This window comes from Ornithodoros turicata, chromosome 5 (genome assembly GCF_037126465.1).
Source record: "Ornithodoros turicata isolate Travis chromosome 5, ASM3712646v1, whole genome shotgun sequence".
NCBI lineage: Eukaryota > Metazoa > Arthropoda > Arachnida > Ixodida > Argasidae > Ornithodoros > Ornithodoros turicata.
The window spans coordinates 48,998,407-49,015,258 of NC_088205.1; the positions used below are offsets into that span (position 1 = coordinate 48,998,407).

Consider the following 16,852-nt stretch of genomic DNA (forward strand, 5'->3'; position numbering starts at 1 on the left):
AACTTTAAAGTGTTCGCGTCAGATAATTTTTCTATTCCCAAACGTGCAAGCATTGATGTTCGTGCGTATAAGGCCAAGGGAATTAGAATCCACCGTGCTGATTCTTTGTTCTGGTGTGGTAAGACAGGCTGGACGTAATAGATATCTTAGGTTAATGTGTCACCCGTAATGAAGTAAAGCAAGTTTGGGTTAGTTAAGTAACAATGTTTACACATTGCACGCCGTTCACTGGCGGAAGACTTGGACACAGTAGCACAGCCTCCTGCGCGGTTAAAAAATATGTAAACGGGCTCAGTTGTGTCCGTGCCGAATTGTTTTAACTGAAAACGTCACGATCGCAGGTTCTTTTGCTCCTTTGCGGTACTTTAGTTGGATAAATCATAGTTTCTATTCATTTATTCAAGAGGACACGGGCTCGCTGTGCGCGCCGGCAGTCGAGCCTGCGTCCGCTGCTAATCTTCGGCGCTCCCGTAGCTCTCTCGATCGCTTGGTGCTGGACTTTCGGGCCTTTTTGGTTTCCGCTCGAGCCGCCCTTTCTTCTAGTTGCCGTTTTCTTCGATTATGATTATATTTTAGTATCATATGTACCGACATTGTGGAAAAAACTGATATTTCAACTTTACAAATTTATAAAATTTTGGTTACTGTCGTTGAAACAGATATCGTTTAAGGTCCAGGTACAGCCTCTCAAGCGCGTTCCAACGACACCTCGGCCCACGTCCTACACTCTTAGAAAAAAAGAGGAGGCGTACACCCTTTTTGTGACACTTATGCTGTTCATAATTGTCACAGAAAAGGCGTACGCCTCCCGTTTTCAACAAATCAGGGCAGATAACGATATCATTCGAGATGATGGTTGACTAGGAGCGTGCGATGCGGTGAAGTTCATTTTTAAGGGTGTAGTTCAAGCGTTAGCAAGATAGACCGCCCGCAAGGGGGGTGTGCTAACCCTCTTGCTCTGGGGTTTGGGTAGTCCAAGAGGACCACCCATCACAGAAAACATGCGAGCAGCCCTCAGTAGGCCTCGTTGGGATGCTCCATGTACCACGGTAGGAGAATGATTGACGAAGTTACCCATCCGTGGTTGTTGTTGCCCGCACTGTACGCGTATACCTATATTTCCGTCTCTTTCGCACGCGCCCGCCACACCCAGGGATTGCGTCAGCCGCCGCAATGACCTTGTTAGCTAAAACCTTACACGTGCAAGCTATCTGGATTTAGTCGGCTGGTTGCTATCGTTTTATTACTCACGGAGATATCGCGTCATGAAATTCGGCATAATTTGTTGCATCGTAAATTTTGACCTCCTACCAAACCAAGCTTATAGACGTTTTGACGTCAAAAATGTCCATGGACAATACCATAAGTAACTAACCTGCAGGAAAATACCTACGCGTCTACTGGCCATTACAATAACATAAGTTGGGATATGGTAAACATTATTCACTAATATTTTGAAGCTACTCAAAATTACATACTTACACATTTCATCACCCACTCTAAAGCTTTGTAGAAGTAGTCATCCAGTAGCTGTCTGAAAAACGACTGTGCATGTTGGGGTTGGCCGTGGAGCCATGATGCCACTAATGCAGTAACTTCAATGTTCTCGATACTGAAAGTAACACAAACGCGAGATTCAGTCAAAGGAAAAGAGTTGGACATTCAGCAGAATATCGAATTCTCGTTTACACTCTAAAGTTCATGGCGTGTTACTAAACTAACCATGTCTAACACCGCATGCCACGCTCCGGACTAACCGCGCGAGAGAATTCTATTCTTCTTTTTCATGATTTGTTGAAAACGGGAGGTTGAATCGGATTGAAAACTTTTTGTAGCGATTTGCACGTGTGTTAAATGCAACAAAAAGGCGTACGTCACGTTCTCAGGGGCCCATATACCACGCTCTCCCCTGAAATCAGAAGCGGTATCATTCTGTGAAGTGGTCGCCGCAAAGTTTATTAAGATATTATATGGCACAGTCCTGTTCTAAGAAAGTACACTGGACTACTGACACGTCATGGATTCTGAATTTACAACGACACGTACGAGGAACGTTGGACACAAGACTCCTAAAACCGAATTTCGGGCTGTTGAGTACGAAATAATAATAAAAAAAGTTACTAAGCTCACAGGTGACACCACAAGACAAACACCATGGCTAGCGCGATTTCGTAAGTAAAAACAGAAGTCTGAACAAAAACAATAACTGATACATTATGACGATGACAAGAGGTGTCTCACTGCAGGGATTGCAGGACCCTATTAGATGTGAGTTATTGTGCGACTGAACTGGGGATAAAGTAGTTGAACACACTCACGCATGACAGGTGAGGCATGCACTGTCGGCAGATGCCTAGAAGACAGTTACTTATTCTGTTTTGTACTTACTCATAATGTTTTGCGTATGTTTATGACCGCCTCGTAATTCTAAGAACTCTAATGGACACAAAAAATTCCAATATACGTAGTATGCTATACAGGGTGATCTTCATGAGGAAAACCCCATTGCTCTCATCAATTAATTTTAAAGGATGATGATCACCTTCTCATGGCAAACACAACGATATCTCTATTTGGCGAGGTTGGCGAGGTCTATTTAGGTTCGCATGTGTGGCAAAGCCAAGACATCGGAAAGCGGAGCTCGTGCAACTTGTGTATCCGAACAGTGCACAGCCGATACAGAAGGGTGATGCTTTCTTAGAAACTGAGTGAAATCAGTTATCACGGCCATTACGAAATACTGTTTCCACTTCCACAGCCTTGTAAATACATGTGTATGTGTACTACTTTTGGTCACAGAAAGGGGCCCATTTTTTTCTTTGTCAAAAGACAAAAGACATCGAGAAACAGCTGCCATCCCCGTTTCAACACACACGCGGAGCAGGGCCGCGTTTTGACGCGCTCATCACGAGTGTGCACCGTTTGGAGCAGATTTTTTGCAGCAATATAAACGTGTAACATCGTGCCATGTCCTAGCAAAATATAAATAAAATCAAAAGGGGCATTTTCGAGAAACGGTCGCGCAAAATATTCTTGTTTTTTCGAAAGATACCCAAATTCTTGCTTGTCTTAGCAGAGACCTGCAGACAGTAGCTGCACGACATATATACCAAATGAAAGAGCATTGAAGTCTCCGTAAATTAATGCCAAGTATCACAATGGCCCACATCTACAGCCGGAGAAATAACGCGTTGAAGTTGGAACAAGATTGCGCGTGGCGAAAATTTGGGCTTGGCCCGTTGGGCTGTGTGTATACTACAGCATAAAAAAATTCGCAAGGATATCTTTTAAAACTCAGGGTACATGCGCGTGCAAAAACAGCGATACTGAAACACTCGATTTCAGGACCGGATTTTTCGTTGTTTTTTTTTTCTTTTTTTTGTGTACAAAAAACTATTCAGCAGAAATTATCCGTATGCCGCTATTTATCATCACATACGATGCGTTTCTAAATATAAAAAATAATGAAAATCCAGGAGGTCAATGCCTGCAGTGGGAGTGAGTCAGTGAGTGAGTGAGGAAGGAAGGGAGGAAGGAAGGGAGGGAGTGTAAAAATAGGTATCAGACTGATGTGTGCTTTACACCTCCAATATACCAATAGATACGAAGAGACAGTGCCTTAAAAACCAATTACCGCTCTTCTCGAGCGTGAATTTACCAGTGATCACATAATTGTTGTGGCAGTTTTTGCGAGTCGTCAAGTTTTGTTATATACATGCGCGAAATCACGACGGAGGTCCAACTTTGCCTTCAGGCCCATAGAAGCAATACATCAAACTTCAAGCGAACCGAGAAGAAAAGTAATACAGTGTAGCGCCTTGATTCTTGCTGTAATAGTCCATTTCGATGACTTTCTAACCTAATATGTGGTGGCACCAGTGAAATATTTTACCGATTAAGGAACTTTTAGAATTAGGATGCTGGCCAGGGTGCATACGAATGAATACAAATAGTTCGGCGAGAATACCTTTTAAAGTTAAAGTAATGGGTGTGCGAAATCAGCAAAGGTGAAACACTTAGGTTCACAACGAGATTTTCTCGATTTTATACACTACGTAAGATACGTAGATCTAACCTTACGTGAGATGGGTTAGGTACAAAAGTCTGAACTCTTAATTGTTGCCAACATCACTGAAATTTCAACAACATACCGACAGAAAAAATATGCCGGGCTGATGCGTGCTTTACATGACCGAAAGTAATTGTTCTGAGGCTGGATCATACAGCAGAGAAACAGAACACAAGCCTCACCGCCGCTGTCTGGCTTTTTCGATGACCTTCAACTCTGTGCTTCACGCCGCCAATATACGAATAAAAAAGTGCGTGTGTTGTCGACTGTCTCAAGTATTACGCAATACCAAAATGGCAGCCTTGGCAGCCGTGGACCAGTGGAAAGATTCGGAACATATAAAGTAGGAATCTTAAACAACGGACTGCAATGAGCTGTCCTGAGACCCGGGATCTTTGACTCAGAAGAGGAGGAAGCACTTTAAAAAATGAAAAATTAGGTATGAAACGAGATTTTGAAGTATTGTTTTTACACCTGCACTGTCGTGGGTGTAGCTTGCGTGGGTCGATTGCTGCAGGTGAAAAAATCAGGTTGATGATGAAAAGTAACTGTTCTGAGGTGGGAACACACAACGGACGAACACAAGCATCATGGTGCCTAAGAATCGTTCTTGCTGTCTAGTCTAGTTCATTCGTTCGGACAGTGTGTGGAAGCCGATACGATTTAAGCCGCACGGAACAAAACTAAGCACTAAACACAGCCATTGCTATGATTCCTGCTTACCTAAGGAAGATCATTCCCATGCGAGAAACCGTAGCAGGGGACGCGCAGCTCAGATCATGTGTCTCAAAAATAAAGTTGACGTGTGGACCAAATTGAATTCGTTCACCCGAAGGCATCGTGAGCAATCGGTTGTCGTCAAGCACAGAGTTCAGTGACTCGATCCATTCCGGGTCGATGTCGCCGTCACAGACGACCCATGAAAGGACTCCTGCAGAAAATACATTTTCAAGCAACGTCTGCATAACGCTATGTTTCAGCTGAACTCTCAAAAAGGTTGGTCAATAAAGGAGGAGCTTAAGAAATGATATCACCAGGCGGTTCTCGAACCACAGCACGCGCACTGGCGGTAAGGACTCCATCGTGCCATTCCCTGGTGTCTATGTCTATGTAGCCAAGCAGCTGGAATTTAATAGCAATACGGATAATCGATTATGAGAAAGATTTAGGCAGAAAAAGGGCAAATCTTAACAGCTATAGAAATTGTAACCAGCTGACTGCATGCTGTAAGATCAGTAAAAGTTGTGGTAGGTTACCTGCTGCCTTGGCATAGCTTTGGGATTGAATATGTGCGTTTGTATTGAATGCCCCAATCGCTTCAGGGCATTCAGAAGCAGCTTCCATAGCGTAGTCTTCCCAGCTCCACTGGGCCCCACGACTACAACACCCATTCGTTGTTTCAGTTGCTCGTGGAGCTCTAGAACTTTCCGAATCTGTTTATGAAATGATAGAAGTGATTGCTCCCATGATCTCGTCGTTCTTATCCTGTGGCATCATTGATGCTGTTCCAACGACTGGGTGAGTTGGAACAGCATAAGAAGAAGCATGAAGAAGCATGAATAAGAACAGGTGGAAGAAGTGCAATTGGGCTCACTTGTGTTTGATTCTCGATCAGCTTTAACTCCTCGCAAGCCTCTTTTACAGCTTTGATCAGATCGGCGTCCTCGAATTCAGTGAATTCAATGTCTGGAATGACGTCTTTGATGAGAGCATCAAACTGCTGGCGGTCTCTGTGTGATAGCTTGGGGAGAGTATTTAATCGCAGCGCTTGAACGGCCAAAGTCGTCTCTGTCTTCTCGTCTTGCACTGTAACGTATATATCGGTTGAACAGGACATGAAAATAGTCCGTTATAGATCATATGAGTATATTTCACGAAGTCATCTAAACCAGCACTATCAGAATCATTAACCCTGGCCCCATATTTAGTGAGTCGATTTAGTTGTCTGTAACCACGTCATATGATGCTAACGCTAGTGCGGTGCATTTAGGTGTATCAAACCAACTGACCATCCCAGCTTCCACTTTTGTAGCACCTGGGTCATTCGCTGACCGCTAACAACCCATGAATACAGAGCAGCGGTTCCTAATTGTTCGTGACCAATCTTTCTGCATAAGCTCCCGCCGCCATGTGCTCCGCAATACTGAATGTGAGCTAGTCAAAATGATCCACGAACGATCCCATGTATTACGGTCTACCGAACCGATCAAACGACTGCATGACTTTGCCATCGTTCATGCGCAGTCATTATGTTTGCGTCGTTCGCATGCACGAAGAAACTCGCGTGAAGATTGAGCTGGGGCACATACATGTTGTGTCATCCTTTTGTTTGTTTCCCAGCACAGGTTTTCTTTTTTATCGCTTTTAAAGTACGAAACAGCGAACAGCCCAATTGTTAACCATTTTCGATGGCACATACAGGGTGTTTCAGCTAAATTCCCGGGCTAAATAATTCGCGAACGAGTGCACCATCGAAGAACTTTCTTTTTTATATGTATCTGTCCGATACCATCTATAAGCTGCGCACCGTGTGAATGTATGGGAGGCGCTTATTGTTTAAATAAAAATTCAAATGAGTTTCGTGAAAAACATAACTTCTAAAGCAGGGCGCTGGCGGCATTAAATTGGGTACTAGCCCTTTTAGGACCATCAGTGGCCACCTTTTAGAGAAAAATCTGCCACCATTGGTTGCAGTAATTAATGGTTTCGGTTTACATATTTTTGTTGCGACTGATCGCGGTGAAGCGCAAAAGGACGCTCTTCCACTCCCTTGTTCACCAATGAATTACGTGTTCTTGAGCTTACTTCGCAACGGGGAGTGCCGAAGAAAAGGTTGGGTCAATGCTGTGCTAGTGAAAAACATGTGATATCAATGTATTATGTAATCAACTGTGTTTCGTCCGTTTCTTTTTTTTTTTTTTTTTGCGTGTTAGCGCCGTGAAGCAACTGTGGCTATGAGCGGCGTACAGATGTGGACAGACGGAGAGAGGACAGCAGGAAGGATGGGGAGACAAGGGGGGTTAATATGCGTCCTGGGCCGACTTTAGGGGGAACTGTGCCGACATTCGTCTGGAAAGTCTTCGTCGAAGTCGAAGAATTTTCGTCCGTGTGATCATAACAGAGAAAGGGCGCATATCACTCAGGTATGCGGGGTTGGGGACTGGCGAAGCCTGTCTGAGGGTGTTACTTTTTCTTCAGCACTCGCCGTTGCGAAGTAAGCTCATGAACACGTAATTCACTGGTGGATAAGGGAGTGGAAGAGCGGAAGAGTTTTGAGCTTCAGCGCGACCATAGCCACGACAAAAATATGTAAACCGAAACCAATTAATTACTGCAACAAATGAACCGCTTCGGTGGCAGATTTTTCTCTAAAAGGTGTCCACTGAGGGTCCCAAAAGGGGCAGTACCCATTTTAATGCCGAGGGCGCCCTGCTTTAGAAGGTGTTTTTTCACGAAGCTCATTTGCATTTTTATTTAAATAATATGTGTCTCCCACTCATTCACACGGTGCGCAGCTTGTAGGTGGTATCGGACAGATATGCATAAACAGAAAGTTCTTCGATTAGTGCACCCGTTGGCGAATTATTTTGCCCAGGGATTTAACTGAAACACCCTGTATATTTTAAAGGAGGTCCAGTAATACATTTAACTCCAACAGCATCAATAGGCGGCAGTGGAGCCGACCGATAGTCGTGGTCTCATTCAGGCTTCAGGGACAAATCATCAGCTGCATTACGGTAGTTCTCCCGTGCATAGTGCAAACTCTAATTATGTGGTTTACAAATATGCAGCTCTGTGAATTTTTTAAAATACCTAATTAAATTTTTGAAAAGAGGGAAAGTGGGAGGCTGCAGACTGCACTTGACCACTTTTGCGACCAGTGTGCACGTCTCTCTCCACAATGTTTCGAATGTAGTCAGTCTCGACTGCAATTCTGGCTTTTCTTACCTGTTACAGCTTGTGATGCACGTGCACTTTTCAACAGCTTTCCAGAGGCTTGCAGGACACTCTTGAGTGCGCGCAATCCCCAGTCGTAGTGTTGCTTATGTGTCAAAAGTTCCCTAAAACGAAACAGCTAATAGTAAATGCGTGACACTTGCTCAGTGGTAGTGGCGATGTTAGATCGAGGACAGGTTCACACCTTGCCAATCGGAAGAGAGCCACAAGTTTCGGTCCTATTATGTCGGAACACTTAAACCCTTCGGCAAATAGGAGCACCCGGGCGATGACGCTATCGTCTGGACGGCACATAGCAACAGGACGAAATAATTGCTTCAAGTTATCCGGGAGCTTTTGTCGACCGCCATAGCCTTTGCCAGCTGGGTTCAACGTAATGAAGATGCCTGCGTTGCAATCCATTTCCACCTGCAAAGGATACATATATTCTGAACCAGAAGCGTAAGCTACGCCTCCATTCAGAACGACTGCTTTCGCTTAAAGGGGTTGGGGCACTTTCATAGATGTGGTTCATTACATCATGGACGCGTTGTACTGCACGCCATAGTACTAAGGAAAAATGATTTTTTTCTTCTCTGTGTCGTACTTAGCGAGATACACGCCTTCGAACACATTCCCGAGCGAAGCGCAGACGTCACAGAGCTCAGAGCTGTGTCCATTCCCATTGGCAGCCGTAAGCACGTGAGTTCTCGTGCGCTGCCTCACAGGCGGAGGCGAGGGCAAGGGCAGGGCCACTAACGCTATCCCTTACTTACGCCATCGCTTTTGCGTACGTATCGTAAAACGCCATTCTGAAAAACGATTTCCGCTGAAACGCAACACGTCGCTATTTTCCTTGTGGGGGTATTTTGCTAATACGAGTCCCGCTAACTTAGAGGCCTCCAAAATGAGCTTCCCTCTCCTTCTCCTCTTTTTTCCCAAATACTCCGACATACGCAGTCTAGGGGTACCATTGGAGTGCACGGGACCACTTTTTCCTATCATGCCAGATGGGATCATTTTTTCCGGGATCTTTCTTTTCGGCCCCCCCCCCTTTTTTTTCTACGTCCTCCTCCGTTAAAGCTTGTGACTGACGAAAGCACTACTGCGACTGAAGATTCGTTATTAAATAGCATCTGGGTATTTTTACAAAACGATTCGTGCCTCCTGTGTGCGATACCTTACCTACGTTTGCCAAGACAAAAATTTTGAACTCCTTTAATGTGATGTCAAGTAAAATGTATGACCCGTAGCCTATTTGGTCAATCAGACGTTTCATTACAGGACGCTAACAAATCAGGAGGGTACAATTCGAAATGAAAGATAACTTGTTTTTGATGTGGAACAGTTTCACGACCGTTCATATTCCGTACACAGCCACTGTGGGAGGAGGAAACCCAGTGTGGATTTGTTTTTCTCTTGGGAAGTGGCTAATGGAATTCAGCTATGTACAGAATGAGCCTCGAAATGCTCAATCGTGACGTTGCCCGCTTAAAGCGTGGCAAACCTCCGCGAGGTGTTTTCACTACCACCGCCACCACCGGCCCCGGTGGACCAGCCGGTAGCGTGTCCGCTTACTCATATTAAGGTTGCGGGGTCGATCCCGGCTGATGATGCCACCAACTTGGTGTTAGGGTACAAGTTGCTTAGGGTACAACGTTCCACGCCGTCTTCCGCGTGGGACGTTAAATACGGTGTGCAGTGTGCTGAGATTCATGTGCACGTTAAGGGTCCCTGAGGTGGGCAAAGGTGATCCACAGACCGACCGCAGTGGAGTCGCTCATGAGGCTAGTTGTCTCGCTACGTAAAGCCACGAATTATCAATTCTAGCAATGGGAATGAATAATAAAGATTGTACGAGGTTCGTTCAGGGTTGGCCGAGACCTATATATCCCCATAAATACAATAGAAAATGGGGGAAGCACCAAACTACATCCGTTTTTTATGCCTTTTGCGTAGAAAGAAGAGGGCTCATACACTGTGGAACGTCGTTCCTCCAAGGTGCTTCATAGGGGAACCAAACAAGTCGTATTCGCTTGAGCATAAGTCTGGTCTCGAACGGGCATGTGGCAAAACCTCCCTGCGCATTTCAGCCAGGGTTGCCACCGTCAAATTCGTCGTGCGAGGCCGCGCGCATTGTCATGAAGAGGAATGATCCTTCCGGACAACGTCTCAGGCCTTTTCTTGCGAGTTGAATTTTGCACGGCTCTCTTTATCAACGTGGAGTAGTACTGGGTTAATTAATCGTGACCCCTTACTCCTAGAAGTCCACACGGATGACACCCTGCATGTCCCAGAAGACAGTTCCCATGGACTTCCCAGCAGACGGCTGCATCTCGCTTTTCTTTGCCGGCGGGGTGACGTCGCCATTCCGTGTTGCTTTGTTTTTATTTGTCTCTGGGCTGAAATGACGCAGCCAGGTTCCATCACATGTGATGATTGATTGCAAAAATTCGTTCCCCGCGGATTGAAACCGGTTCAGCATCCGCTCAGAGATAAAATTGGGGAAAGTAACGCCATGCTTTCCCTTTCCCGCCGCGACCTTGGAGCAATAATGGCGGCCGCAGCACCTGTTAGCATGCTATGGCCGCCATTGTTCCTCCAAGGTCGCGGCGGCAGAGCTCTGACGATGGCGGCGCTTTCCTCAGAGTCTACCACGCGCGCTCACTTCTGGTCATAGGTGAGGTGTCGGGGAGCCCATCTTGCACAGGCTTTGCGGAACAGTAAGTGTTGGTGAATGATTGTTTCTACACTGCCGACACTAAATTACTCTGGGCGGCAATGTCCCTAACTGTTACTCGCCGGTTCTCGAGCAGGGCTTTTCAACGCCTCCTATGTTCAGTGGGGTGACTGCAGTCGGATGAAGCTGTCCATGTGATTCGTTCACAGCTCCGTTTCCCGTACCCTTCTCTTCAGCTGGTCATATACGGTGCAGCGTCCAGCATGAGGGCCGCGAAGAGCCCCACATGTCATCCCCCTTTTTTTCCTTCTTAATAAACATATCCCCCATTCCCCAGTCTTCTTTTTATGTCAGTGTGTGCGTCACAATGTCGTCACTTAATAAATGGCCGAGGCTTCATGATCTCGACTTCACAAACTATCATTACCTCATATCAAACAGCGATTTATCGCAAACTTGTGCAATAATCTTAAAGACATTAGTGGCAAAACAGGCACGTTGTGTCATCCCGAAGATTGTCCCAGATCTCGTTTTTTGTCGAGACTGTTTGAGACAGTTTTGAGACAGTTTGAGACTGTTGTCAACACGTGTTGACAGCAAACGACAGCATGTCACCATCCTGCCAACCCTCGAAAGAACATGGGTCAGACCCGGTACTGATTGAGATGTTCGCCGCCCAGTTGGGAGCTTAACGGAGCAAGGCAACGGCAACGGGGGATTGGTTGGAGGTTCTGAGCACTGTACATAGTACATGGCACGTACACAGTACATCACTTAAGGTTCGAGGTACAGAATTTGAAACGAAGTTAAAGTAAGGCACAAGTACTCAGAAATGTACTGGAGTACTGTGCACATTAAGTACTCCCCATCACTGGCATTAGCCAACCTTCCCCAAACTAAGCCGATAAGGGACGTTCTTTGTGTTGGGTCGGGATGGTTAGTCGCATGTGTATCCGGTTTCCTTCAGCCGTTAGTACTGGTATGCACATGCACGTCGCCTTGTAAGTCCAACGGCGTCCCGTCTACTCCTTCCTCTACTCCTTCCTCTTACTCCTTCCTCTTGTCCTTCCTCAGGTGCCCTTCCGCTGGTTCTACTCCATTAACATTATTGCTACGAAAAGAACTGTGTGCGATTTCTGAATAATTAAACACCGTAAACTGGATCAACGTTACCATTTGTTTCATGCTTTTAGGATTATTTGTCATGCTGCTTGATCTTATCCAAAACTGTACCTGTTGTCCAAGAAGTTGAACATCACGCGCTCGGTTTCCTAGCGACGTCTGTATCTGTTGAATCTGGGCTGACACTGCAGACAGCACCGATTCTTCTAGTCGGTTAAACTCGTCGAAGCAACCCCAAGCACCACATCGTACAAGACCCAGGAATATGCGCCCCATTGACTTCACGTCAATGCCCTGTAAAAGATATGTTTTTTTTTTTTAAGTTGCTCACTTTCGTGACGGCGCCTTCTTGTGTTACCTCATCACAGTTGAAGACCAATACTTGTCTTCCGAGAGCATTCCCGAGTGCTTTGACTGATTCTGTCTTTCCCGTGCCGGCAGGTCCGTATGGGTTGCCACCAACGCCCATGCGCATTCCTTAAAAGAAGTGATATTGAGCATTGCTCGAAAGCCTGTTTAATTCATCTAATAAGTAATTTCTTGTGTTCTGTTCGAAATGGGAGCAGCACATGTCACTAGGACAGTTAACAGAAATACTGGCTGGTGAAGAAAAGTGACCCCGAGCCAGAGGTACGCACCGAGAGTCACAACAAATTCAGGATTTGTTGTCATTGTCTGTATGCTCCTCTGTGTCGGGGTTACGCTTCGCCACGTTTCACCAGTTGGCCTGCACTTTGAGTCTTATCCGTCTTCTTCTCATATCTCATCTATCTTCTATCGTCATACCGAACCGTGAAGGGTGTAACGGGCCGTAAGGGTGACAAATCATGCGATGAATGACTTCTAGTGTGTACTGGGAGGTCTGAACGCAGGTCTGGACAGAAGGGGCTGCTTCAAGAAGTCATAGCAGCTCGGTGTGCCCAAAAGAATCTAGAGGCAATCGACAAATAGGGCTGGCGCCTGTTCTGTGCAGAACTGTCGCCTTTTGTGAGCGCTGCAGAGTTTCGAGTGTGGCACGGAGGCTGAAAGACATCCTCCCACCCAGAAATCCAGTGGGTGTGCTCGTGTTGGCTCTCAAGATGTCAGATAATGAAACTGCACGTGAGTGTCCTGTCTGCAAGTACGCAGGCTGCAAACATAGAAATAAGAACCCGGTGATGGATACCCCGAAGCGCCGAAAAATTGAACAAAATGCCGTATGCACGAAGCGGAAGAGACTGATGAACCTCTACCTGAGAAACGTCATCATGACGTTGGTAGACACACTGAAACCAAAACAGATCGGAAGGGGAGAGCTGGGTTCCACGAATGGGCAATTGTTCATTGCGTCCTATTGAAAGAAAAGTAGGACCGAAGGTCACGTCCTGTTCAGAGACCGTAGTAATCCCCTCAAGATCGTGGCTTTCGGGCGCGCCCTTGTTCGCCACTAGCATTGAACGTAGTTCAACTCTACCAAACTCGTGGCGCTGTCGAACATTATGACGTGATTTGTTTACAAACAGGTAGAGGTCTATTGCATTGCCTCCCCAATATCTCTATATTTGCTGATGACGTCTGCAATTGACGTCGCAACGTACGCGATGACTCTTGGGAGACCGAGACTGCCTTCACCATTCACTGGGCAGAATTTGGTGTCGACCCCGAATGCCTCAACAACAGAAGAGCTTCCATTCCGAAGTATGGATTTTCGAAGTGACTAATTATGTCCGTCATATACTATGTCTGTCATGTCCGTATGTAACGTAAGGTGGGGCAAGGTGAGACACGGGGCAAAACACTACATTTTTTGCTGGAAGGGAGTTGCCTCAGGACAGAAGCCGCCGATATTTCGAACAGAGACTGTTCTAAATATCGGCGGCTTCTGTCCTGAGGCAACTCCCTTCCTACATTCTACCGGTTCGCTGGATTTCTACCCATCTACATTTTTTGCTTGACGCCGCATGTCTCAGAGATGCGTTATTCCATGCACTTGAAACTTTACTCATAGGTGGCTCTGCATGTCCGCTTTATTGCCCATGAGAATTGTCCGGATTGGTGTATGCGTTGAAAAGAAAAAAAAATCGGTTAATTCTGCCTGGAATGTAACGACCAGCCAAAAAGGCGCGATTCTCTGTAGTCCTTTTTCTTATAAGCTGTGCAGCAGTATTTCGCAGGCTTATTCTGTCAATGTAAGTTTACCTCCTATTTCTTTATTCATTCATGAAGATATACGCAAAATATGGGCCCTATTGGTTATCCGGTGTTGAACAGAAAAATTAATGCATCCGATGATATGCACGGGGCAAGGCGCGATAATTTAATGTGATTTAAATTTAATGTAATTTAGAAACTGATAAGTCAGCTATTAAGTGGCTTTATGCTTGTTGCTCAGAGATTTCATTTTTTGCATATTGCCTAGGATTTTCCAGCAAATATTTCTGTTTCCTAGGTGTATTTCCAGCAAAGCAGAAGTGCGCGCAAAAGCGAGCGACCAGCGACACGCCAGACTGGCGGTGCTTTGTTTGCAAATAAAGGTGGAGCAAAAGTGCCGGGTTCTGTGTGGTTTTATTCCACATCATGTGGGCGGTGGGCTCAAGGGGGTTGTGTAGGGGCCCATGGGCTTTACTTTGCCTGCTTGGATTGCAAAAACTAACTTGTATCGTTCATTACCATGGCATGTCTCATCTTGCCCCACGCGACGTCTCGCCTTACCCCGAGGGTTGGGGCAAGATGAGACAATTCGCATTTTTGAATTTCTTGTCCTGTGTTCATTTTAGACCGGCTACGCCGTCCTGCATTTATAGGTCAAAAGTCCTAGACCCCTGATAATGTGCCTATGGCTAGTTTTTTTTTAACACGAAAAATAAAAATTACATGTTCAATTGCAAATTTCTGTCTCATCTTGCCCTACCTTACCCTACTCACTATGTAAGCGGATGATGTCCACTGAAAATGCACGTGCGAGAGGTGATTACAGTGACCTCCACTAATTGTAATCGCGGAATATGGGATTAGATTTGAAAGACAGGGATGGAACCTGGGAGTTGGCTTTGCCTGTGAATGAGCCTCTAGTTGGAAGGTAATCCATTACTCGGTAACAGAGTGGAACTGACAGCCATCTATGAAGCGCTCAACGCCATATCCGGTTCACAGGCCGACTCGTTGTCCATCTTCACGGACAGCAAGTCAGCATTGGAGACCTTGGCGTCGTACCGGTGCGACGTACCTTGTACGACCGGTACCTTGTACCGGTACGACGTGGTACCTTGGCGTCGTACCGGCGATCTCCTCACGCTTGTAATCACCAGATACAACGAGCTCCTGGCTTCCGGCCACAGCGTACGGCTCCTGTGGGTACCAAGTCACGTCGGGCCTCCCGGAAATACCCGTGCCGACATTGCTACGAAACGTGCCCATACCACGGCTGCCTTGAGTCTCACCATCCCGCTTTCAATGTCAGCCTGCCTGCTCCAAATACGTCGCGTACGCTCTCGCTGCGTCCAAGATTTCATAGAACGTGCCATCTCGCCCAATACATTTCTGCACTCCATCGACCCAAAAATGCAATACGTCCCTCCCCCAAACATCACGAGGAGGGAGGCGTCTGTTATCCACCGTCTGCGGTTAAGCGTGGCTCGAACGCCAACACGGCTTTTCCAACTCAGCACGCTTGACGCCCTGCTGCTGACATGTGCAGCCTGCTCTACCGAGGGCAACACTTCCCACCTACTCCTCCACTGTCGCCTGTTCGCCGCTCCTCGTGCTACTCTGATGGAGCGGCTAGCTGCCCTAGGGCTGAGGGAGGTCTCGCTGGCAACGCTACTGGGCCCTCTGCAACGCCCCATTCAGTGGCGCATCGGAAGGGAACTCGTACGCTTCCCTACTGAAACAGGGCTCGCGCTGAGCCTGTGACTGCGCCTCTTTTCTTTCGCTCTTTTCGTTTTTTCTTCCTTTTCTTCTTTTTATTTTTCCTTTTTTTAAGCGGGAATAGCAAGTCGGCTTCTGGAGCCAGGCTACCCTTTCCCCTCTTTCTTTGTTTTTTTTTTTCTGCAATAAACCTATATTCCCCCCACCCCCCCGGTAACTGAGTCAGTGGCGGATCCACGGGGGGAGGGGCGTATTTTAACTCTGGCTCTCTGAGAGCTTCCAACATTTATTACGCGTACAGATGTAGTCGTGTATTTAGTTCTAACTTACATTGTCGAGCATCTTTATGGCACCGACCTGTGTCGTCTGCTGCAGCATTCCATAATGCACTCCATAACACAAGCAACCGCGTTGTGTGTCGTCCCTCTGTGTGCCCAGACTCAGGCATTTACATTATGAAGTTCATCCACCAGCTAGCCTGCATTTACGCCATTTTGTCAAGTACAGCATTCCTCGCTTATCATACAATTATTATTCAATTGAGTGATGTAGTTTCATGTTGTTATCGTGATTACTGAGCTAGTACCGTAGACTCTGGTATCATGATGTGGAACATTCCTTGCAAATGCATGTATGACCAGCGTGCTCGAGAACACCCACGTATTGCACACAACTGGTGTCGTCTGGCAACCGCGTCACCCATACCAACCGGATGTGCCGTGTGCGGTTGGAGGATATCCTGTGTCGCTTTGCTCATGTGACGGGCGCTTCGGTCGAGGCTAGTCTCTCACATCTTCCAGGTTCGCTTCGGAAATAGGCTGCGTCCGGTCCCCACTTTACTGCTGTTTTTCTCAGTGTGCGTTTCACCCGATGTCTTTTGCTTAGTCACAACGCACACACAGGAACGAAACTCTATGATGAATCAAGATCACCTAACAGCAGCACATGCAAACACAGCGTATTATGTCACGTTGATAAACCTGTGAAATTTCTATTATACGGGAAAACATAGGAAAATATGTTAGATTGGCAGTTCTCACCTTGTGTCAGTGTGACGAAACACCGGTCGGTCAAAGGAGTTCGTACCAACTTCGGTGCATTGCCCTGGTATTCGTAGGTGTATTCGAACTGAGCATCCACCATTCTTACGACAGCTGTCCCTTTAGAAAGGTAAAACCTGCCGTGAAAGACACAGTTGA

The 16,852-nt window shown here is 46.4% G+C and overlaps 1 protein-coding gene across 1 annotated transcript in view; it reads right to left on the reverse strand.

Annotated features, from left to right (window-relative positions):
• The window catches only part of LOC135394443 (cytoplasmic dynein 2 heavy chain 1-like), a 156,271-nt gene that overhangs the window by 139,104 nt on the left and 315 nt on the right, over positions 1 to 16,852 (reverse strand). Inside the window, exons 2-11 of the mRNA XM_064625182.1 lie at positions 16,694 to 16,830; positions 12,166 to 12,284; positions 11,919 to 12,101; positions 8,211 to 8,434; positions 8,018 to 8,130; positions 5,664 to 5,875; positions 5,326 to 5,502; positions 5,104 to 5,191; positions 4,793 to 5,000; positions 1,483 to 1,612 (exon numbers count right to left, since the gene is read on the reverse strand). Of these exons, the coding sequence (XP_064481252.1) occupies positions 1,483 to 1,612; positions 4,793 to 5,000; positions 5,104 to 5,191; positions 5,326 to 5,502; positions 5,664 to 5,875; positions 8,018 to 8,130; positions 8,211 to 8,434; positions 11,919 to 12,101; positions 12,166 to 12,284; positions 16,694 to 16,830 (1,591 nt within the window). The remainder of the gene's footprint in view (positions 1 to 1,482; positions 1,613 to 4,792; positions 5,001 to 5,103; positions 5,192 to 5,325; positions 5,503 to 5,663; positions 5,876 to 8,017; positions 8,131 to 8,210; positions 8,435 to 11,918; positions 12,102 to 12,165; positions 12,285 to 16,693; positions 16,831 to 16,852) is intronic.